Raw genomic sequence first — 23,017 nt, 5'->3', positions numbered from 1 at the left:
TCCATTCTTACACCCTGTGCAGCTTCTTGGCTGCTTGAGCTGGTCACTTCCAGAGCACGGACAGCTCGCCATCCTGGTGGGATGTTTGGGCGCCAGGCGAGTGGGCGAGGGGCTGAGGATGAAGGGGGTCTCTGATCATCCTGTCTTTGCTGTCCCCTCATCTCCCGTCACACACCCATTTACTCTTCTCCCTGGTCTGGAGGGTATTAGGAAGAGGTAGGGAATGCTATCTGTGTCTTTTAGGGATAGGCTAATGACCTGTGGCTCCTGTGAATTCTTTTCATCAACCTACCCTGAGCGGACCAGCCAGTATTCTTCTTCCTCGTCCTCCTTCTAATTCTCCTATCAGTGTCTGCATGTCCCCTTTCCACAACTGTACCTGTTAAAAGGATATCCACCACCCTTTAGGACCCAAGGCCACTACCATCTTCTTCCAGATTTCCTCCCCTTCTTCCACCTCAACCCAGGCAAGCCTACTCTTAAATTGTACGTTTTCACATGGTGTCATTATATACATGGTGTAACACCTCCCACATTCACATTCACCCAAGGGTGGATTGCTTTGGAGAACTTGTTGAGGGCCTCATTTAGATTAGTATCACAGTGCCTAGAACAGTGCCTGGTGCACAGTGAATGCCCAATGTATATGTTAAGTCAATTAATGAATAAATACATAAGTAAATAAATAAAGCAGAACATCATTTGTGCCCTCCTACAAATAGTGAAAGATATTTATAAACTCCATAAATATTCAAAATTGCTTCCCTCTTTATGGTGCGGTACTTGATGAGAATACTATTCTAAATGTGTCTTATTAAATCTTTTTTATGTCCGTGGAATTATTATTTTTTTTGGTCAAAGGTGATAAATTTTGGGAGAAGAAGCCATGCCTTTTAAAAAATGAACTTTTATAAAGCAATGCATTGCCAAAGTGTGCTCAGTGGAATATTAGTTCCCTAGGGTGGTAATAGTTGTTAAGGAAGAAATGATTTTGAGGCCAAATGAAGTTTAGGAAAGGCTGGGCTAATCAGGTCTCTCTGTTGTGAATTATCTCATAGCTTCGATGTGATCTTGCTTAGGAATATTAGCAGGAGAGACCCATAATAGCATACTTCTGTACCAGTAGCTTAGCACCTGCAGTGTGAAATGCATAGTAGGTTTTTGGTATTTTGTTGTTAATTGTTGATGATAGTCCGGTGCCTCCATCTCGAGCCTTGAGAGCAGGTGAGTGCTTGTGTCTGTGCTAAGGGCCCAGGTTTTCACCACCCCCTCTGTGTGTACCAGCTCTGCTCTGCAAAACTGAAGAGAAAAATTAAAGGGAATTAAAAAAACATCCCTGCCACGGCGAGTATTACACATCTCCAGTGGGCTATGCAGCAAATGATTGTGGTTTTAGAAATATTCTGTCAGCCCCAGTTGCTCTGCAATAACCTCCCAGGACTGTTCCAGATGTGCCAGTTCTCTGCACAGTAATTACCAGCTCTTTCCTTGGTAGATTCACTGGTGTCTAGGAGTAATTGCTAGGGAACTCACATTTTCAAATTTACAAGAGGCAAACAACCTTCTATTTACCTCCGGGGTTATCAGGGTATTCAAACAGTGCTGGGTAAAGGATGCTATTGATCGTAGAAATATGGGGAAGAGCTCAAATTTTCACCTTGGTGTTTTTCTCAATGGGTGAGAGTCTGGCTCACTCAATTATGGAGCAAAGATCTAGGGGGTGGATAAGTCTCTTCTTCTCGGGGCCTCTTCCCTTCCTGGAGATTTGAAACCTGACCTAACCATAGCTGGAACCCTTTGTCGTCTTTAGCTGACACCGGCTGATTGGTACCATTGCCTAGGAAGAAGATGAATAAGAAGATCCAGATTGGGCCAGTCCGAATTCTGACCTGTGCTTTGGTGTTTGTCCTCTAGAGATCTCAGGAAACACAGAGGACATCCCTCTGGTGCGCTGGAGGCAGCAGTGGCTGGAGAATGGCACTCTGCTCTTTCACATTCATCACCAAGATGGTGCTCCCAGCCTCCCTGGACAAGACCCAACTGAAGAACCCCAGCATGAATCAGCAGAAGAGGAATTGAGGATCCTGCACATCTCAGTCATGGTAGGAGCAGCGTGGCTTTAACCTCTCAGGCCGTAGCTTATGTTATCTTGACTTTAAGAGCCTTGGCGCCGTGAACGTAGCTCTACGAAACTCACTCCACAACGATCATTGATCACGTTAATAAGTAAATTTCCCATTTGTGGGAAGTGTCTCCACCTGGGGTGAAATATAAGTGGTAGTTATTTCTATACCACTGTTACCCACCTGTTCTCTTTGGGGACATGCCTAGACATGGAGTAACTTTTACAAACGAGAATATCAGATGGTGGCAGTGGATTGTCTTATAAAGGCGTTCTTCAACTAGTAGATCAGAATATCTTGTAATAGTTGCTCCATAAATGTTTGCTGAATGACTGAATTGCCAAGCTGCTTGCTGCTACCAAGCCCTCTCTCTCCTCTTCTAGCCAGGAGAAAGTCAACATTTGGCTTTCTGTCCTCTTACAACAAAGGGCATATCAATAGATATTTGCCCCTCCCTGTAACCTAGCTCAGAACTGTCACCATCAGCCTCCCTTCTCCTCTTCAGAAATTTGAGGCCTCAAAAAAAATGATAAGATTCTTCCTAAAATTCTAGGAACTTGTGTTCTAGAATCTCACTCAAAAGTAGATGGTACAGTGACAGGCAGGGGTTTTGTCTGGTGGTGTTTTGTGCACTGTTGTGTTCTTAGCACTCAGAACAATGCATTCACATAGTTAATGCTTAATAAATATTTGTGGAAGAAATGAATGAATTTCCCAGTGGGCATAGACAATGTCTGCTTCCCTTGGCATCTTATATATTAGTATGGTATTGGTAAAACCAACATATCGTCTGCTTCTAGGGAAGCCTGAGAGCAAGTTGAGGCCGGACTGATTATTCATGAGCCATATATACAGAAGGCATGGGCTCTTTCATGTTTACAAAACTACATAAAACCAATCTAGGTCTTGATCTAAACTTTATCTGTTACTCTGATACCAACACTACGTGCTGTTTGGTTTTGTTTATCAAATTGGGAGAAATTGAGCACACTTCAGATACATAAAAATTCCCATTATCCAAATATTTGACATTGAAACTCTTTCCATAAAATCTCTGATGAAATCTCAGAATGTAAGTCTTCCACTGATCTCTGCACGAATAACTAGCTTGATAGATTGCCTGCATATACACAAGCTACTTTATTTAAACTATATGGTCAAGAAAAGAGTCCTTAAGAGCAAATGGTAAACCTCAATGTTTAGATGTTCTGGAAGGCAGGCAGGTAAATGAGATTGCCATGCCTCACATTTACAAATTTATTGAGGTTTCTAATATGGCAGTTATGGTACTTGTACATCCTTAATTAAAGACTAGCATTTCCTCTCTCAGGGAAGATTGTCTTCTGTCATGTAGCTTGTAGTTCCCAGAGAGCAGTAAGATCGGGCAGATCAGCCGAATCAACCCTGGCATTGACTGGAGTGACAGATGTAGAGGCCACGTTGCCTTCACATTTATGATATGGTCTCACTGAAAACAAGGGCACAATGGTGGATTTCCCCCAGCCATTCACATCTTCCCATCAATGTGACAAGCAGTCGTCATTGTTCTGGATGGTTTTTGTTTTGCTTTGTTTTGTTTCTTTTGGTCTGAGACCATTTCAAAGAACTAGTCATCACGCCAAGGAAATGTTTAGGGTGAAAGGAAGTGTATGGAGATTCTTAAGGACTAATACTGGGTATGATTGTATCTGAAAGGCCCTGAATATAGATGGTCAAGACAGGCAACGTATCAGAAGGTGTGTTTGGTATGGGGCTTGAGGGAGTAGTGGGAGGATCCATGGAAAGACGGTCTAATGCTGGTCCTCGTTGCTGCATCACGAATCTTAGTGTAGCAAGGATCCTGTCTTCAAGTATCCTGTCCTTTCTATCCTCAGAATGATGTGCTCCAATAAGTTCTCTAGAGAAGTATACACATGGGTATTGTGTGTGTGCACATGCATGTGTATGTGCACACATAGATGCATGTTTGTGGGGGGTGGGTGACCGTGGAGACAGAAATGTGCAGATCAAGGATGCCAAAGGATTTGAGGAAATAGTTTGTGCCCTTAAAATATAACAGTCCCTATGAGAAGCCCTCCGTTACTAATGCTTTGTTTTTTGAGGCCTCCCCCCACCGAGTGGGGATTAATGGACCGTGGGCGCTGAAATGGAAAGAGAACAAAAGTCAGCCTTCAACCTGTGTCTGAAGTTTTTCCTTCATATGCTACTGGTCACCCATAGACCAACGATGACATTCTGTCTTCCAAATAAAATGGAAGAGATTCTTCCTTCAGCTTTACTTTAGTTTATTCTACGTTACTCTTCACTATGTTATTATTCATCAACCTTGCTGGAGGGGGCAAAGGTTAAAAGAGCATGGGCAGGGGGTGAGGGCAGGCAAGTCTTGTGTTTGACCTCTTGCCTGTGGATAGGCCCCTGTCTCCATGAAAAATTCAGGAAAGCCTTTGACCTGTGCAAGCAAACAGGGAGCCCAAGGTGAGGTGAAGATGTAAGGACTCCCTCCCGTCCTTGGCAAAGACGCGGTGGTCAGGAGAGTCTCTCCGAGTCCAGCTTGCTATCTTACCTTGCCCTGCTCCCATTCCATGCCATACGCTCTCGCGCACTGCCTCTCCTGTCCTTAACATTCCATTCTAGACACAGTTTCAAAGTCTAAAGTTGTGTATCTGCCCTCAGCTTAGAAATCAAGCCTGAGGGTATCCTGTTTGAAGATACCGTTCCTAGAATCTCTGATGGCTTCTTCTTAAGAGACTCGGGGACTGGTAGACTTCATCTGATATGCTTTATACCACATCCTTCGGAGGTGAAGTAGGCAGCCATTTGAGGCATCTGGAAAGAGAGCATTATAAATGTCAGAAGATTTTGCAGGCCTTTGACTAGTAACACTGTTGGACAGCAAAATGCACTTACATGAAATTTTATTACCCAAGCCCTGTTGGTTATGAAATAACAATAGCAGAGCTATTTTTCATTAACTGTAATGATCGATACTGATGTGGTTTTCAGTTCGGATCCAAATAGCATAATTTGAAAAAGAGAAAAGTTAAGGTGATTATCAAAATATGAATACACCCAACCTTTTCTCTCTTGTTAAGAAAATGTATATTTAAAAGCTTAACTGGTAATTCTAAATATTTCCAATATGTGCAGAGGGAATTAATGGTTCTGTGACAACCTTCAAGTTTACATTTCTCTGATTTTGTGTTTACCCTTTTCCCATCCATATTGCCTCAATGCAGGGACCACTGTTTATTTTTATATTTTGCATTTACTGTGTTTAGTTTTAAGCACAAAGTATAAGTAATGAGAGACTGAAAGGCAAAGGAATACCTTTTTTGTATCCTTATGACACTCTGTGAATGAGAATTGGCGAGTCCTTGTTTCCACTGCACCCAGTGTAAGTATACCATCGGTAAAATGGTGGACTTGAGGGAAACCAGTACCTCAGCTGGGGACTTGGCAGTTGAAAACTTTGAAAACCCTTTTGCTTTACTTATTTTTCAATCACATCCTAAAATTTTTGAATTAGTTTTTCCAAAGAGGTACTCTTTCCCTCCTGACATCTTAGATTACCGCGTTGAGGGTCAAACAATGTATTGTAACCTCCAGCATGATTCAAACTGGGCGGAAGAGATTTATTGTGAATCTTGCAAGGTAATTGACATTTAAAACTACTGAAGCACACAGGGATACTCTTGATACTCTTTTGCAAACTCTTGAACAAGTGAAAGCCAAATCATCGAATGGAAATCAGTTGTGTGAATTTAAATCCATAAATCAGAGAATTGTTCAGTTATAAGCACATCCTTTACTCCACAGCATAGAAGGTCAGGTTTAAATATGACTTTGGTTTTTTTAATGTTTACTTATATTTAAGAGAGAGAGAGAGAGAGAGAGAGAGCGAGCTGCGAGTGGGGGAGGGGCAGAAAGCGAGGGAGACGCAGACTCCAAAACAGCTCCAGGCTCCGAGCGGTCAGCATAGAGCCTGACTTGGGGCTCGAACCCACAAACCATGAGATCACCACCTGAGCTGAAGTCAGGGGCTCAACCAGCTGAGCCACCCAGGCACCCCTAACATGACTTGACTTTAGATATTCAGACTCTGTGGGTTTAAATTTCCATGTTGTACTTTTGCTAATTTGCCATATGATCTACATTTTTCTTCTTACGGTATGCAAAAGAATTGAATGGTGCATAATAGCACTTTAATGTATTATCTATATATTTCATCTTTGTAATTAAAGATGGCAGTGGTAATAGACTTCCTATATGTGTATAGGTTGGTTAAATACAGTGTTCACAGCAAGTAACCTTTCAAAAATCCTTCAGTTTGGTATATATATTTTGCAGTCATAATTCCTGCTGGTAGGTAAGCTTTCGTAGTTCAGCCCTCGTAGGCGCAATTCACAGTTGTGTGGAAAAAAATAATGTTTGAGCGTTTGTCTATCTCCCTGGAGATTTGGGGACTGGAGCCCATCAGTGAAGCCTGGGTCTGCTCAAGACCACTAGTCCCACCTCTGTGGGGCCCATCGGCCAGTGTCTGCAGGTCCGTGTGGCCCTCAACTGCTGGCTCCTCAGGTGTCTCCAAGCACCTTGTCTCTGGGAGCTCCAGGTGAGCCCTAGACACGTGGTTTTCTTTTGGGAGAAACAGCATAAAGAACCAGGTTCAGGGACAAAGGAGGCCACAGGTGTTACTGTGGAGTCCCAGCATCCAGGAAATAGAATGGACACTTTAGAGAAGTTGTATCCTGGGGAAGTAACGGCTGGGCCGGGTTAGTACAAAGCCTACGGAACATACCTATGGGAGCTTCCAGGGCTGTGTTTCCACGACTGTCGCCAACTTTGTGCCAGAGGACCCATCCTTGCTCTCACTTGTGCATCCTCGCTCAAGTTCAGTTCAGCTGCCTATGCATCGTGTGTTACTTTGCTTGAAGCTGTCTTCACTGCACTTGTAAAGCTCAGCCACGTCTAAGGGCAGAGAAGAGCATTTCTAAGTATGGTCATTGCTATGTGCCGTCAAGGCCATCGGTTTATTATTAAGTGTCTGTGGGCATAGGAGAGCTAGATGCTTTTTCTGTCAGTCCCTTTTGCCTTCAGCTAATCGGTTACAAAAATTCATTAGCAAATTCGTTAATCAGGGTCACTTTTACATCTTCATTGTCAATTTATATTGTTTGCTTAGTTCAACTGAGGATGCCCTATCCTTCTTTTTGATCTTTAGAAAGAAATGGAAGGGCACCTGGGTGGGTCAGTCAGTAAAGCGTCCGACTTCGGCTGAGGCCATGATCACACAGTTTGTGGGTTCAAGCCCTGTGTTGACAACTCAGAGCCTGGAGCCTGCTTCAGATTCTGTGTCTCCCTCTCTCTCTCTGCCCCTCCCCCACTCATGTGCATGCACGCACTCTCTCTCTCTCTCTCTCTCTCAAAAATAAATATTAAAAAAAATTTTTTTAGAAAGAAATGGAGGAGTTTAGACATGTCTTGTGTTACCACAAAAGATAGAACTAGAGTGATAACAGATTCAGTCCAAAGAACTTTTCTAGCAATTCAAGCCATCCATTATGGGGCAGGACTGACTTACTGGCCATACTGTCCCCTTGCCAAAGCCATTGTCTTGTACTTGGCCTCCTACTAAGAAAATGGTGGGCAGTTCATAAAATAATAGCAAGATCCCTACAGACAAAACCTCCTTGTGCTTGGGTTGTTACTGGCAGACTGATGTGCAAGAGAGGACATGCCAGGGCCCATTTGGGGGCTCTCCCAAGTGCCAAGGGAAGGTTGGTTTTTAAACCTCCCCACTTGGCACCATGGTTTGGCTGTGCCTGTCTTGCCAAGGCGCATTAGGTGCAGGTACATGGGAGTCCATTAGCCGTTTCAGTTGTTGGGCTATTCCCAGTGCTGGCTCTGCTCCCATATTCACACGGGTGTGTGTGTGTGGGGGGGGGGGGCTAGGATGTGTGGAAAAGAAACACTGGGTTTAGGGTTGGAAGGTAAGCTTCAGAGCCTGGCTTTATACGACGTCAGGTAATCTGCTGACCTTTTGAGAAGCTTCTCACCTCAACTGTGAAATGGATACATTCACTGCTGAGGCTGTTTAGTTTCCAAAAAATGGAGATCCACTCAGGCCTTCTCTGTAAGGGCGTTTGACTATAGTAACTCACATGGAGGTAAGGTAGACAGGAATCTTCTCTTTTTTTTTTTAATGTTTATTTATTTTTGAGAGAGAGACCGAGCACGAGCGGGGGAGGGGCAGAGAGAGAAGGAGACAACAGAATCGGAAGCAGGCTCCAGGCTCCGAGCTGTCAGCGCAGAGCCCCACACCGGGCTTGAACCCACGAATCATAAGATCATGACCTGAGTCGAAATCGGATGCTTAACCGACTGAGCCACCCAGGCGCCCCTACAGGAATCTTGTAATTAAAAAAAAAAATCCTCAAAGTAGAATTTCATGAACTCTGGAGCTGAAAGGTTGTGCAGGATCTGGGAGTCACCCTGTCAGCCCCCAGCATCCACGGCTGGTTTGTGGTTTGGCTCTTTGACGCGTCCCTCTTTATTGTTCCCATTGCCATAAATTAGCTCCTTTGTCCAGCGTACTCTGTAAATCTCATCCCCATTTTGATGCTTTTCAATGTTTGTACTATCCATTTATTCACCAAGTCACTTCACTTGTGACCCCTCGGGACTTCTTGCACCTTTACGTGTCCATCCCTGTCCCTGTGGCTGCCAGGTTCCCTGCTTTTCCCCATCTCCCCTGACTCCTTAGGGAGACAAGCAGAGGGAAGCTAGTTACCATAGTTCTTGTTTGTTGACAGCTTTTTTCCTCTCAAATCACCCCGTGGGAGGCTATAACCTTAACCTTCTCCCGTTGGCTGTGGTTACAGGAAGGTTGGCTTAGGTGGCACAGAACACGACTAGTCCTGTTCCAGGCCCAGCTCGGAACCACTTTCTTTAGCAGAGGAGAGAAGCCATGATCCCATGATTTGCTTGTTCAATGTGACGGGTGTGCTGCAGGGAAGCCTGGGTGGCTCAGTCGGTTAAGCGCCCCACGCTATTTTCGGCTCAGTTCATGATACCAGGGTCATGGGATCAAGCCCTGCATCGGGCTTCATGCTGGGTGTGGAGCCTGCTTAGGATTCTCTCTTTCTCCCTCTGCCCCACCCCCACCAAAAATCCCCCGAAAAAACACTACTCTAAAGTACTTGCGGTATATATTACCGTATGTTTTATTCTCATCACAACACCATGAGGTAGGGATAATTATCATCCCATTTTATAAATGAAGGGACCAAGGGCCAGAGAAGTGGAGTAACATACCTAAACTCAAACAGCTGTTAGGTTACACAGCCAGGATTTAAGTCGAAGCAGTTGGCAGAGTCCAGACTCTGTTCTCTAAGAAGCACCAGCTCATATTCTGGCCAGTCGTGGGTGCCCAGTAAGTATTTCTTACATGTCCTTTCGTCGGTTTTTGTTTTTTTGTCCACTTTTGACTGCTGAGCCTCATCTGATGCTTTTCCCCCATTGTTGCTTCAAAACCAGTAACTCTGTGAGCACTAGGACCCACAAGCAAGTTGGAATATAGATCTTTCTTCCTGTGGCTACACCAGACAGCTAACCCCAAAAGCTCAGATTCCGTTCAGCTTGGCTACACCCACCTGCTAACCTTGGCTTCAGCCACACCGCCTCACAGCTGGCTGCGGGCTTATTGGCAGGGAAGGGAAGAGGGCAGTTAGGGACTTTTCACTCTAAATTGTGAAAGTCATATAACAATAAATGTAGGCTTTTTCAGGTACATACTTTCACATCTTTGCAGTTTTTAAAAACAAAAAAACATTTTAAAAGCATTATTGACCTGTCATTGATTTAAAAGAAATCATTGACTCATTCATTCATTTAGATATGGATTCTTTACAAGTATCTGTCAGGCTAAGGAGGTAGAAAATTAATAAGACAACCTTTTGCTTTCAAGGAACATTTAATGATATTATTAACACTTAATATTGGAGGATGGCCTTTGGCAGAACTGGGAGGCAGGTAGAGTGTCTACCTTCTTTTCCATTTCTTTATATTTTTTACATCCTTTTTACAGTTTTGTTCTTCTCTTTCCTGAAGCTCATGGAGACCTTAAGCTGCCCCCATTTCTCCAGACAGCAAGGCGAACAGCTAAGAGGCCACATTTTCATGGTACTATTTTTTAACAACATGATGTAATACTCTGTTCGGCAATTTAGCTCACTTGATATAGAAGCCAACAAATTTTAAGTACTTAGTTCCAAAAATCTCTGAAGATCCTTTTGAAAGCGGGAGTCATAATCTCTGTGGGGTTTAAATCGATAACAAGAACTGGTGATACTCATAGTAATGAAGCTAACATTTTTACTCGCTGGGTCCCAGGCGACGTATGGGATCACTTTCATGCATAATATCAGTCCACTCTCTAAAAATCTAGTGAAATAGATGGTAATTCTCCCACTTTTCAGATACGAACACTGAGACTTCGAGAAAGTACATCACAGATCCGAGGTCTTATAGGTGGAGCCAGGATTCAAGGCAAACGCATCCGACTCCAGACTTCATTCTGCCGTGACTGTGCCGCTTGCTGGCTTCAGGGTCAGCCGGTTTGTTCAGTTTTCCAGGCTGTGGGATAATTTTGCTTCCTCTGGCTAGCACAGTAGAGACCCTTCACTTGATGAACATTGGGAAAGCTCATAGAGAACTGGGCAAGGAAGGTGCTGTCATGATGCAGTCTCTGAGCTACATCAAAGGGTGAAGATCTGCACTGAGCAAACGGATAAAGCATCGCAGAGAAGCCTGGGGTTGACTCTGGACAGAGGTCATCGAGAAGCCAAGACTCCAGAGAAGACTATACAGTCCGTGTATTGAACTTCAGGGCGGGAGTTTATAGCAAGACTTTGTTATCAGAGAGACTAGTTTAAATCCCTGTTCTACCCCTTACTACGTTTTCTAGTGTCCTTGGGTCAGTTGCTTAAAACTCTCTGAACTCACTTTCCTCATTTATGAAATGGGAATGATAATAGATTCTGCTTCTTAAAGCTGTTTTGAGGATTAAATGAGATGATTCTTACTAAGCACTTCCTACAGTGCCTGGCCCGTGGGAGGTGCCCAGTAAATACGAACCAGGTAAACCCTTGGGGTGCCGGGCAAGCTGCCTGTAACCATTCCGTGCGCAGTGTGTTACTCCAGGGCCCACTACCTTATGGAGCCAGAAAAGCAGCTGGGATCATGGCAGCCCCTTGCAGGAGTCCTGGAGGAGTTGTGCTCAGGGTCAAGACTGAGGCAATTAAGGTCATCAGGGCAACAGAACGGGCCCCTTGTGAAGCCGGGATGTGGCCGTGTACATCTAGGGCATTGTTAAGCCACTTCTGTTTCACTGTTTACAGGGTTTCCTAGCAGCTATCCTATGGTTTGGGAGGACGATCCCAGCTCCAAATTCCCTGGAAGAACTTCACTAATTTATTTATTTATTTTATCAAACCAAATGATGTCATTATGGGAATTTCTGTTCTGCTGAGGTATCTAAGAGTGTTGTTACTCACGTTCACGATGGGGAAGAGAAGGCATGGACTGATGGGAGACGTTTGTGGCCAGCACTGGTGAAAAGGCTCAGGGTTCTTTGTTGTTTTTAAATTTTTTTAAACATTTATTTATTTTTGAGAGACAGAGAGAGACAGAGCATGAGCAGGGGAGGGGCAGAGAGAGAGGGAGACACAGAATCCAAAGCAGGCTCTGAGCTGTCAGCACAGAGCCTGATGCGGGGCTCGAACTCGCAAACCGCGAGTTCATGACGTGAGTTGAAGTCGGACGCTTAACCGACTGAGCCACCCAGGCTCCCCAAGACTCAGGGTTCTTAATCTGAAGGCTGTTATCTTTCCTCCAGCTCATGCTGCCTTCTTCTTACCTTCTGCCCATGTCTGAAGTTTCGTGATTCTTTCACTGACCCGAAATTTGCCTTTAAATCTGACCTCAAGCCTACACTCAATGGGTGGTTGGTGGGGACAGAGTAGCTTTGGGTATAGTGGATGTAGGCAGCCATGTGCCCAGAGACAGAAGCCTGTGTGGGCAATGGCAGGAAATCAGGCCACGGATCTGTAAAGTGCCAGATGATAAACACTTGCAGCTTTGCAGTCTGTTTGAACTCTGGTACAACTACCCAACTCTTGCCATTTTATAGTGCCGAAGTAGCCATATGCAATAAGTAAATGGATAAATGTGGCTGTGTTCTAATAAAGCTTTATTTACCAAATAGGCAGTGGGCACCATTTGGCCTAGAGGCCGTAGTCGGCTGATCCCCATCTAGTACATTCTCTTTTGTCTACAGCGCGTAAACAGAGACTGAAATCTTAACAACTTAGTGGAAGTGTTAGAGTACCATTTGCAGAGTGAAAGATAATAGTTTGCTCATTTTAGTCAGACTCCTATAGATTGATTATAATTGTCACTTAAGGCAGACATTGACAGAGATCGTTCTTGCTACAAATTCAAGGCACAAATTCAGGTGAGATACAAGCATATTAGCCTCTCCTGAGAGGTATTGATGGGTTTAGCGAAGACAAAGTTGATGAAAACAAAATATGCTTAGACTTGACAAGGGAATTATAAACAAGGTATGGGTTAGGAAATATGCAGTTTTTTTTTTCCTTCCCTATGAGGCTGATGGCTCCTGCTTGGTTTCGATTTTGACATACACAGTAGACTTTTGTGAAATGTTTAGATAGGTTACAACAGCCCCTTATACAGAAACACCTAATGTTGGTGGACATGCACGCAGAGAAGTTTATTACGCTTCCAGACAGGTCATGATACATTTGGTCTGTGATATGTAAGGACTTTACATTTATTTATTTTTGAGAAATGGAGTGAGACAAAGCGTGAGTGGTGGAGGGGCAGAGACAGGAGACACAGAATCTGAAGCAGTCTCCAGGCTCTGAGCAAGCGGTCAGCATGGAGCCTGATGCGGGGCTCGAACCCACAAACTGTGAGATCATGACCTGAGCCGAAGTCAGACGCTCAACCGACTGAGCCACCCAGGTGCCCCGATACTTAAGGACTTTAAGAGTTAGTGGTGGCTGTCTGCCTTGCTTATAAATAAGGCTGAAGGTGGACGAGGCATTTTGAGAGACCTCACCTCATAAAATCGCCTTATCGCATACCCTGTCAAGTATGAGCCCAGGTTCATTGGAAGTCTTGCCTGCATGAGAGGCTGATGTCAGTAGCTCTCCTCCAGATTGCACAGGAGTCTCCGTGGTACATCCGAGGAGGTCGGGAGCTTCCTGCTGCTGCCTTGCTATTTATGATTCTCCTGATACCTCTGTCACTGCTGCTGACATCCACGAATAGCAAGAGATGAGTCAAATAGCCTTCTAACTTGGGCGAATCAGATGCTCAGTTAATTGATATATTGAACTGTGGCTGACAGCAGTGAGTGCCTCATGGAGAAGTATCTGGGCCTTCTGGGCTTGGCTCCCAGTCCCGAAGTTTGCTTAAGGTGAACTTAAGGGGACTTCTGCAGCCCCCTAAAGCACCATGGCCATATGAGATCCCTAAGAGATCAGACAGCAGGTGTTTGTTAAAGGGCTCAGCCTTTTGTTTCCTCCCTTCCTATATTCTGTCTGAGCAAGAAGGTGGAAGAATTTGGGACTGAGACGCATAAGCATTTGGGACGTAGAGGAGTGAGTGTGTCAGAACTTGACCTGTCTGGGCCTCAGACACATTCTTACGAAGGAAGGTAAGCCACCCTACAAACAAACGCAGGAGGGCTCTGCCTCCCAACGGTGATGTTGAAGCATCCCAGTTTGATTCTTTTTATTCCCTAAATGATGTGGCGTGTACACATGCAGGTCACCGTCCCTGGGCTTTCAGCTGGCCGCCTCGGGGGCTCTGCTGACCAGAGCAGGCGGCCTCGGCACCTGAGAGTTCCAGCCTGTCAGAACATAGCCACCATCCTTGGGCCCCGCCTGCGGTTGGAATGGGCAGCACCAACGTGTCCCCGCTGGGGCTCTGCCCGGAACTCCCAGAACAGAGTGGCGCCACCAGGCTGTGCTCCCCTAGACGGCATTTTCTCTTCTTCCCTCAACAGTGATACATGCTGGGCCAGGGAGACCAGGGGAGCATTGAATTAGAAATCAGGAGGCTTTGCTTATGGGCCTTTTCCCCACAAAAGTCTGTGAAACTGCAGGCATATGTCTTCACCTGCCAGAAGCCTGTTCTCATCTGCACATGAGTGTTCTTAAAACTTTAGGCATTCGGATTGTGCCATGGTTTTTTTTTTGTTTTGTTTTGTTTTTAATCTGCCTTGGTATTTTCTGAATATTTTTATTTACATTGACTGGCTTTTCCGGTTTGAACTTATTTTTGCCTTAGATGAAAAGGCCAACAAAACCAGGGGTTTGATGTTATCGTTAATGATATCGGTACAGGTTAGGAAAAATATTATTGTATAAAAGAATGAAATGAAAACATCCCCTACTTTTGCCAGCCATTGGCATGGCGCCAACTAGGAGCACATGGATGGGCTGTGGGCACTCTGCCTTGGGAATCCCAAACTGGATGACCTTGTAAGTTGCTTCCAGCTCTGGTATTCCAGGAGTATGAAAGTGAAGGACATACGGGACACTAGCAACCCCAGTTAAAACAGACTTCAGAGTAATATACAGAGAAACTGTATTCTGCTCCCTGCAGCAACTCTGTTTTTCTTTTTCCCATTTACGAACGTGGGATGATGGTCCGCGGGGAAAATGGCGGGCTTGTCTGCCTGTAGGTTGGGTTGAATGGAAGTGGTTCTGCCCAGGGAGAGAGCTGTCACTTCCCGCTGTGCTGACCTGTCGAAAGGAGTTTGGTGGCTGGGAGCCTTTTCCCGTGGCCCAGTGGGGCCTGTCCTCAGGATTTGCTGAGCTGCTAGCCCAGGGCCTCTTGTGCTCAGCCAGCCGTCCTCACAGTCTCCCACGGAGTCTGCCTGGACACGCCCCCACCTTTGCCTCAGGGAGGACACTGGGAGCCTCCTGGGGTCGGCCTCAGAGTGGAGTGGCTCCTGGACCACGGGAGGGAGCACATCGTGGGAAATAAAAGACCACAACCTTCTGCTTGGGGGATTTGGTGCATCTTGGAGTCACCTCTGGAGCACTTGGAGTCCTCAAAGAGGACATTTCTCCTTCTACCCAGAATGACTGCGATGAAACCAGAGGCGGAGTGATTCTGGCAAGCACAACCGAGCCGGTGGTTTTATATTTCTTCCTCCCCTGACGGCCTCAGTGGCCCTTTGTGCTCTCTTCTCAGGACAGCACTTGTAGGTCTGCTTTGGAAGGAAAATTCCTGATAAGATAGTGGGTTCTGCCTTGCCAAATAACAGGACACCTCCCAGACTTCCCTTCTGGGAGAGCTCTCCTGGTTCTCAGGACGGCATCTGGACAAGGTCGAGGACAAGTCAGTGCCACCTCTCTCAGTAATGAGAGGCCGTCTTCAGTCTCTAAGGCACTGGAGACCCTGCTGTCTTTCTCTTCCCTGCTTCCTCTTCCACATGCCCTTTGTGAGTTCCTTTGCCTCTTTGATCAAACTTGCATCTGATGTTCATTTTCACCTGATTTCATCTAATGAAAAAAATTGGAGTGGGAAGTGGGCCGTGTAACCATTCCTGTGTGGGACTGTGAGTGTGTTCAAAGGGCTGCGTTTGCCTCCAGAATTTTATACCAGCGTTTATGTCAAAGGCTGCCTTATCCAGTTAATATCCTTCCACGTCACTAGGGTCGCAGAGAAAGAAGAGTGAAAAGGAGAAAAGTAGTTCTTTCGCTTGAGAATCATCTACACAAATAATGCATTTTATTATTTGGGGAGAGAGGGATCTGTCCTCCTACTCATTCTTATTGCCCAGGATGCCCTTTTCTGTACCCTCTTACTCACTGCTGCTGCACCTGCCGTGGCCATGTCTTCCTGGGCCCCTCCTTCCCCTCCATGTGTATGCATTCAAATCCTACCTCTCTTTCGGGTCCCGTTTCAAATGTGTCCACCTGGCCACCTCTCTGCATCATTCAGCTGGAGACCATTCCTCCCCCTTGGTCTCCTATGGCCGGGCGAACAGGAAAGGCTTCTTTGAGCCTTTCTTATGGCTGGTGTCTGTTTCCATCCAAAGGCAATTTTGATGAATCTTGTCTTCCCTACCAGACTCCAGGATCCTAAATGGCAGGATCTGGTTTTGAGTCTGATTCATCTTTATATTTCTTACAGCTACCAACACGACGCTTCACACAAGGAATGTCCCCAGTTGGTGTTTGTGAAATGAGTAGAATTTGTTTGTATCATGTTTTTTTTTTTTTTTTCACTTGGTCCTTATAACTGCCTCTGTCTCCAGCCTTGGCCTCTCCTACCAGCTTCTGACTTACATATCTGCTTGGGTGTCCCACATGCATTGTGAACAGTGTTTCCCCACCCACCCTGTCCTCCCCTTGTGCCTCCTGTGGTGACAGGGCCACCAACACCGTCACCCAGGCTAGACCCCCTTTCCTCCCCCTCCTCATTCATTCACTCCAGCACCAAATTCTTCTCATTTTAGTCTCCAGATGCCACTGGAATCCTTCTGTACTTGTCCCCTCTGCTGCCGCTGGTAGGACAGCCTCCCTCCCCAAACCCCCCCCCGCCCCGCCCCCTCCTCTCACCAGATTGCTACAGGCGATTTCCACCTGTTCACGCTGCCTTCTGACTTGCTCCCCTCAAAAACTTCCCTCTTTCGGGGCTCCTGGTTGGCTCAGTCAGTTAAGCATCCAATTCTTGGTTTCGGCTCAGGTCATGATCTCATGGTTCATGAGTTAGAGCCCCACATCGGGCTCTGTGCTCACAGTGCAGAGACTGCTTGGAATTCTCTCTCTCTCTCTCTCTCTCTCTCTCTCTCTCTGCCCCTCCCCCACTGTCCCTCAAAATAAATAAATAAACGTAAACAAAAAACTCCCTTCCCATTGCCACCAGGCTGTTCTTAGCAAAGTGCGGCTTGCACGGTATCATCTAGCTCACAAAACACCTGAAGTAATTCCCTTCACTCTGAAAGGTCACTTCCCAGCTAACCTTTTCATGGCCTGACCCTCATCTCGTCTCCTCGGTTTCCACTCTGTCCTAGCCACACTGACCAACTCGGTCATGGTGCCTGGAAGTCCCTTGCTGTGTCATACTTCTGTGATTTCACGCGTGTTTTACTTTTGGCTTACAATGTCTTTCCTCTCTTCTGAGTGGAGTTGCTTCTAACTACTGGCTTTAAAATTCGCCCGTGAGTTCCCTGGAAAATGCCCTGACCCCTTTCCCTCTAGGCAGGGTTGAGTCATGCTCTGCAGTCCCTGACACGCCTTCCTGCCACGGACCTCATCGTCATCTGTGCGTGCGGCTGTCTCCCTGAGCATGAACTCCTTGCTTGGGGGCAGGGAGGGGGTGAAGGTGAGGAGTTCCGCATCTCTGCATCCTAGCGGAGCCTCTGGTCTTTGCTAGGAGGCCGAGAGGGACTTTGGGAATGAACGGCCAACCCCATGAAGAAGGCTGAGCAAATCCGACAGACCGCTGAGGCTCAAAGGTCCGAGGGCTGAATGACTGGTAAGTGGCGCCATTGGGAACAGAAGCTGGTTGCTGGTCAGCTCGCCTTCCCTCGTCTTGCAAGACCTTTGGTGGAATGTTCTACTCTGGTCTCCTCTCTGATGGTTGTGGCTCCCTACTCTTCCACTAAACCATCACCTCCCCTCTTCCCTTCACGTGATCATGGAACAGGAAGCCCAGGGAAGACTACCCTACCCACCAGAGCTGGCTAGTCACAAGGCCATCTCTATCCATCTATTCATCCGTCATCGTCTATGGAATGTTTTAAAATTGTTTTTTAATTGATACTGAGCAAAATCACTGTGAGATATTTTCAGAGTGAAGACTTCGGTTTTGAGTGTTCCAGGGCATGGGTGAAGGACTGGGGTAGTACCCACTAGTGTTATAAATTTAGAGGGCCCCTCCCAGGACCTGAAGACAGGACAGTCCCTGACCCAGCCTCTGGACAAAGCAAACGGCTCGCCTTTCATATCCTCGGTGGCTGCGTTCACACCTCTGCAGTTCTCGGCCACGGTGCCGGGTCCCCATCAGCTGTGAACTGTGGCAGCTGAATCTGACGCTGATAATAGTCACGGTGTCAGGATTTGTAACTGGTTTCCTTTTCTCCATTAGAATAGAGTCTACATTATAAGTGCCCGATAAAAAAAAGTCGTTCTCACTCAGCTTGCATTCTGGTCTGGTTTCTTGACCCAGAGGAAACTTCGCTGGGGTTACAGCCGGCACTGGGTGTGCCTGTGGGGTCTAGCCAGTTTGTAGCCTGCATTCGTCATGGTGTGGTGGCGGGGAAGACCGTTGAGAACGGCTGGTCCTGACAGTGTGTGGCCCTCTGCTAAGGCAGATGCAGTTTCTGCACTACAGAACGGAGTTAGCGAGAACTCCTACATCCTACCTGCAGTCACTCTCTACAAGCGGAAAGATAAATGCAAATATATGTGCATACATAAATACAGATAATGCATATATTAATGAAAACAAAAAGTAAAGCTTTGGTTTCCAGGAGAGAGGACTTTCTTCACACTCTTCCCTTTGTAAAGCACGTAGCAGAGGTTTTCCTATAATTAGGTGCTCATAGATGTCTTATAACTGCACTTAATGTGCTGATCATTTTGCAGTATATACAAATATCAGATCATCATATTGTACACCTGGAACTAACATAATGTCATATGTCAGTCATATGTCAATCATAAGGAAAAAATGTGGTGACAAATTTCTTTAACCTCTCTGGTGACGAGACGCGATTCACGCGGAGTTTTGTGGAGTAAGCAAGTACAGGCCAGTTAGTTTTTCTAGAGGAAAAATGGCTGTTGGTTTAAGTGAGGCCCCTGCCATCTCACAGCAGCTTTGCTGATGGCACAAAAAGGTACAAGTCAGAACGAGGTTGGATAAATGGAAGCCATCGTGCTTTCTGGAAGCACAGCTAACGTCCTCTGGATGACGGGTCTGTAGCATGGACCTCCCATCTGAACCACCCACCCTCGTGGGTGAGGATGCTGACGTCCTACCGGAGCTGACTTCTTCCTGGGTGGCTCTGTGCCGAGGGGACCTCTCAGCACTGGCCAGGGAGCCACCAGAGAGGAGTGAAGTTGGGCTCCCTGATGGAGGCCTTAAGTCTGAGTTGACAGACAGCAGGAAAGTCATGTTCTGTGTGCTGTATCAACCTGGCCAAGCCAACCTCACTTTAATTAATCAAGCAGTGCACTGTCCATGCTGAGAATGGGGCTGTGGAAAGTTTTTAAAGTGGGGTCTCTGCCTGCATGTGTAGTCAGAGCTATGATATGGGACATAGCAGAATTAGGGATTAAAGATTAATTCAGAAATGCCCACATATGCTTTCAGAGTGGGGACAAAACATGTCCTAGGATCGTAGAAATCAAACTCATTTTTGGGAAGGAGAGGAACTTCTGGTGGGGGCCGTGGCGGGGGTAAGGGGCTTAGGCAAAGGGATGGTGAGGGAGGGCAGGTCAGGGGAGGGAGAGGGCAAAGGCTCTGGGATAGGCAATAGGCATGGGCGTGTGTCCTCTCTCTCCCTCCCTCTCCCACTTACTCCTTTCAACCCACCTTTCTCTCTCTCTCCCTCCCTCCCTCCCCCTCCCTTACAATAACACTGAATCTTAAAAATAGAAAAAATAAATCACCTCTATTAAAAAGTAGAAAAATAAAATCCCATGAACGCGGTGATCTGAATTAAATCATAATGGTGCCGCTGGTTGGCTGGGAATGGCCCTCCTGGGGTCAGCAGCACATGCCCGCCCCAGGTACAGAATAATGTCTTGTCTGGAAAGATGATGTCTGTCTCGTCAGTTGCCTTGGAAGCAAGAACCCCTGACTATCTTTGTATCATGAGAGTGTCTCTGGCCAGAGCAGGCTGACCTGTGGATTCACACTACATGATCCAGCCACTGATCAGTAAATCAAAACTATAGCAGAGTTGGGCCTTTTGTCACTTTCCACGGGGTTGGGGTGGGGGGGGGGCGGACAGAGGGGTGAGCTGGGGCTCAGCTTCCAGCTTCCCTCTGCTTGGGCCCATCTTTGGCTGGTGAACACTGGGCCTGTGCCCAACGACCTGGTAGAGGTGACTAGTTTCCACCCAGGAACAAAGTGAGCCACGGACAAGCTAGTGAAGAAATCAAGTTACAGGTGTCCAGTTCTGTACTCAGCCTCATCACCTCCCCGTCAGAAGCCAAATATAAGAGAGAAATCCTGGAAAACCAGAGGAACAAAGCTGACATCATGCGGCGATGGGTGGGTGGGATGCCAGGGAGGGAGGAGGCAGAGCAGGGCAATTTTTTTTTTTTTTAATTAACAATGGGGAGGATTTGAAGACTTGACAATGGCTTTGCCTGCAAAAATATAATTAGCCAAAGACCATGTGCTGCTGATGTTGGAGGTGGTAGTTGAAGGAAGCCTGCCCTAATGAGGACGTCAGTGCCTCACTCAGAGATTGTCTTCCCAAACCAGTCCTCTTCTCCAGATTCTGTGCTTGATTAGTTCCAGAGAAAAATTGAATTATAATAATTTTTTTAAGAGGCAGAAATAAGAGCCACAGCACTTAGCGCATGGCCCAAGAGGAGACTCTTTTGACTGTCAGTCTTCCCTCTCCCTCCCTTCTTTGATATCAGACAAAGCTTGTTGGCAAGAGTGAAGGGCTTGGAAGATATCTTGGCATAGGATACGCTAATTGCGTTTGTATGTCAGCATCTCTGCTGTCCTTAATTCCTTCGCCTGCTCCCTTTGCTACAGTTCTTCAGCTTTAATATGCATCTTACTTGGATGCCAAGATTGAGTCACAGCTGGATTGTTACAAGAGCTGTGGCCACGAGTGCCCGTTGTTCTCATCAGCCTTGTGGGTGAAGTACGTTGCAAGTGAGAGATCCTTTATGAGCAGAAAGCTGTGTGTGAGAGTTTTGCTGACTTCTGTATTTGACTAGCTTTGAATGACTTGCATTGGGAGTGACCGTTATCATCCTTTGAGTTTTAATGCAAGACATGACCTGCAAGGCTTTCTCTTACCTTCTTCAGGTCTGTTGGCCAGCCAACTTGTAGGTGACCCGACTGCGATGCAGTCCCTGGCCTCCTTGAAAGTGTTCAAGTCTGACACTTTCTTCCAAGTCTGTTTTCTACATGTGCTGTTATATTATGGAAAACATCCACTGCTCCTCTTAGGTCTCTGATCCCAGACTAAGGGCTTCAGGTGGCAGAGGGACCTAAGTCTGTGTGCACGTATGGCAGACTGTTCTCAAGGAAATGCTTGAACATCTGTACCTTGCAACCCTTAAGACGGCTGATTTCACTTAGAAAATATCCACCCAAGGGGCGTCTGGGTGGTTCAGTCGGTTAAGTGTCTGACTTCGGCCTAGGTCCCAATCTCGCAATTCGTGAGTTTGAGCCCCGCGTCGGGCTCTGTGCTGACAGCTCAGAGCCTGGAGCCTGATTTGGATTCTGTGTCTCCCTCTCTCTCTCTGCCCCTCCCCTGCTCATGCTCTCTCTCTGTCTCTCAAAAATAAATAAATGTTAAAAAAAATAAAAAAAAAAACATCCACCCAAGAATAGGTATCTCCAATAGATTTCCCTTGCCTGCGTCAGAATGACACAATAGATGATCACAATAGATTTCCCTTGCCTGGTAAATACAGCCACCATTGGCACAATTAAATTACTGCTTGAAATGATGCATTTGGTTAACCCTGTGATCAAGCTCAACTGAAGAAGATTGGGGGCGTCCAGGACATCTACCGTGTAGACTGTCCACAATGCAGACATTTGGGAATCCTTACTTGTATAATCCTAAGAGTTATGTGTAGGTGCAAGGCCATTCAGGGCTTAATTTAGAAAAGATGGAGGTTAGGGAATTGGGGCCCTGGCCCAGGCCCAGATGGTGGGCCCCTTTCTACTCAGCCAGGTCATAGAACATCATTAAGACCAGTGGTTGAGTCTTGATTTGGCTTTGTACTAACTACCACACGAACCTGAGCAAGTGACTTAACCCCTCTAATCTGTTTTCTCATCTAAGAATGGAAACAGTAATTTCTGCTACTTATATTTATTGGTAGGATTAAGTAAAATAATGAATGTAATTCACCGTGTGCTGTGTTTGGCACATGGTAAATACTTTACACATGGTAATTATTATTCCTTCTTCATTGCTTCGATACTGAAGGAATAAGGCAGTGTGTCCATAGAATTACAAAATAAGACAGGAATTTAGTAGGGGGGCATGGATTAAGCATGTGTAATGGGATTGCTGTAGATGCCGAGAATGCTTTCATAGTGATTTGTAGCCTTTGAGATCTTCACAAAACTAACCCTCAGCTTGGTAGGTTTGTCACCTCTCCTAGTACGGACACTGCACCGTTGGAGATTCCACTGAGAGGAATCTCCTGGGCAGAGCTCCTGAGTATCTGACTAGACCCTAACACACCAGACCTCACGGCAATTATTATGACCAAGTTGTACCTTCCTGCGTGGGACAGGAATATGATCAAGACCCACACCCTATGTGTTGGGTCTTCTACCTAGCCCATGACTAGCAGGTATCTCTGAAGAGCACAGCTTTTAATGATCCATCTCAGCTTGTTTTTTGTTTTTTGTTTGTTTGTTTGTTTTCCGGAGAGGAAACAGAGCTTTTAAGTCTTCACTGGTTCAGAAAGTGATATGTACCAAATTCAGGGAAATCTTGCCATCTCGAATCTCTCCACCCTGCTATACCCCACTTTTTTTTTTCAGCTGAAGTCATTGGAGTCTTGACAGGTACCTTGCATACGGTCTGCTCTCAGTGACTAGTCATTAATGTTGTTCATTTGCTTGCCCCCAGC

At 46.1% G+C, this 23,017-nt stretch overlaps 1 protein-coding gene across 3 annotated transcripts in view; it reads left to right on the top strand.

The window, feature by feature from the left end:
- ASTN1 (astrotactin 1) overlaps positions 1-23,017 on the top strand; it is a 302,406-nt gene that overhangs the window by 112,983 nt on the left and 166,406 nt on the right. For all 3 annotated transcript variants that reach the window (XM_042975952.1, XM_042975954.1, XM_042975953.1), the window contains exon 2: positions 1,915-2,102. In XM_042975952.1, coding sequence (XP_042831886.1) covers positions 1,915-2,102 — 188 coding nt within the window. The remainder of the gene's footprint in view (positions 1-1,914; positions 2,103-23,017) is intronic.

Source organism: Panthera tigris, chromosome F3 (assembly GCF_018350195.1).
Source record: "Panthera tigris isolate Pti1 chromosome F3, P.tigris_Pti1_mat1.1, whole genome shotgun sequence".
Taxonomy (NCBI): Eukaryota; Metazoa; Chordata; class Mammalia; order Carnivora; family Felidae; genus Panthera; species Panthera tigris.
This window is presented reverse-complemented; position numbering and strand designations above follow the sequence as displayed.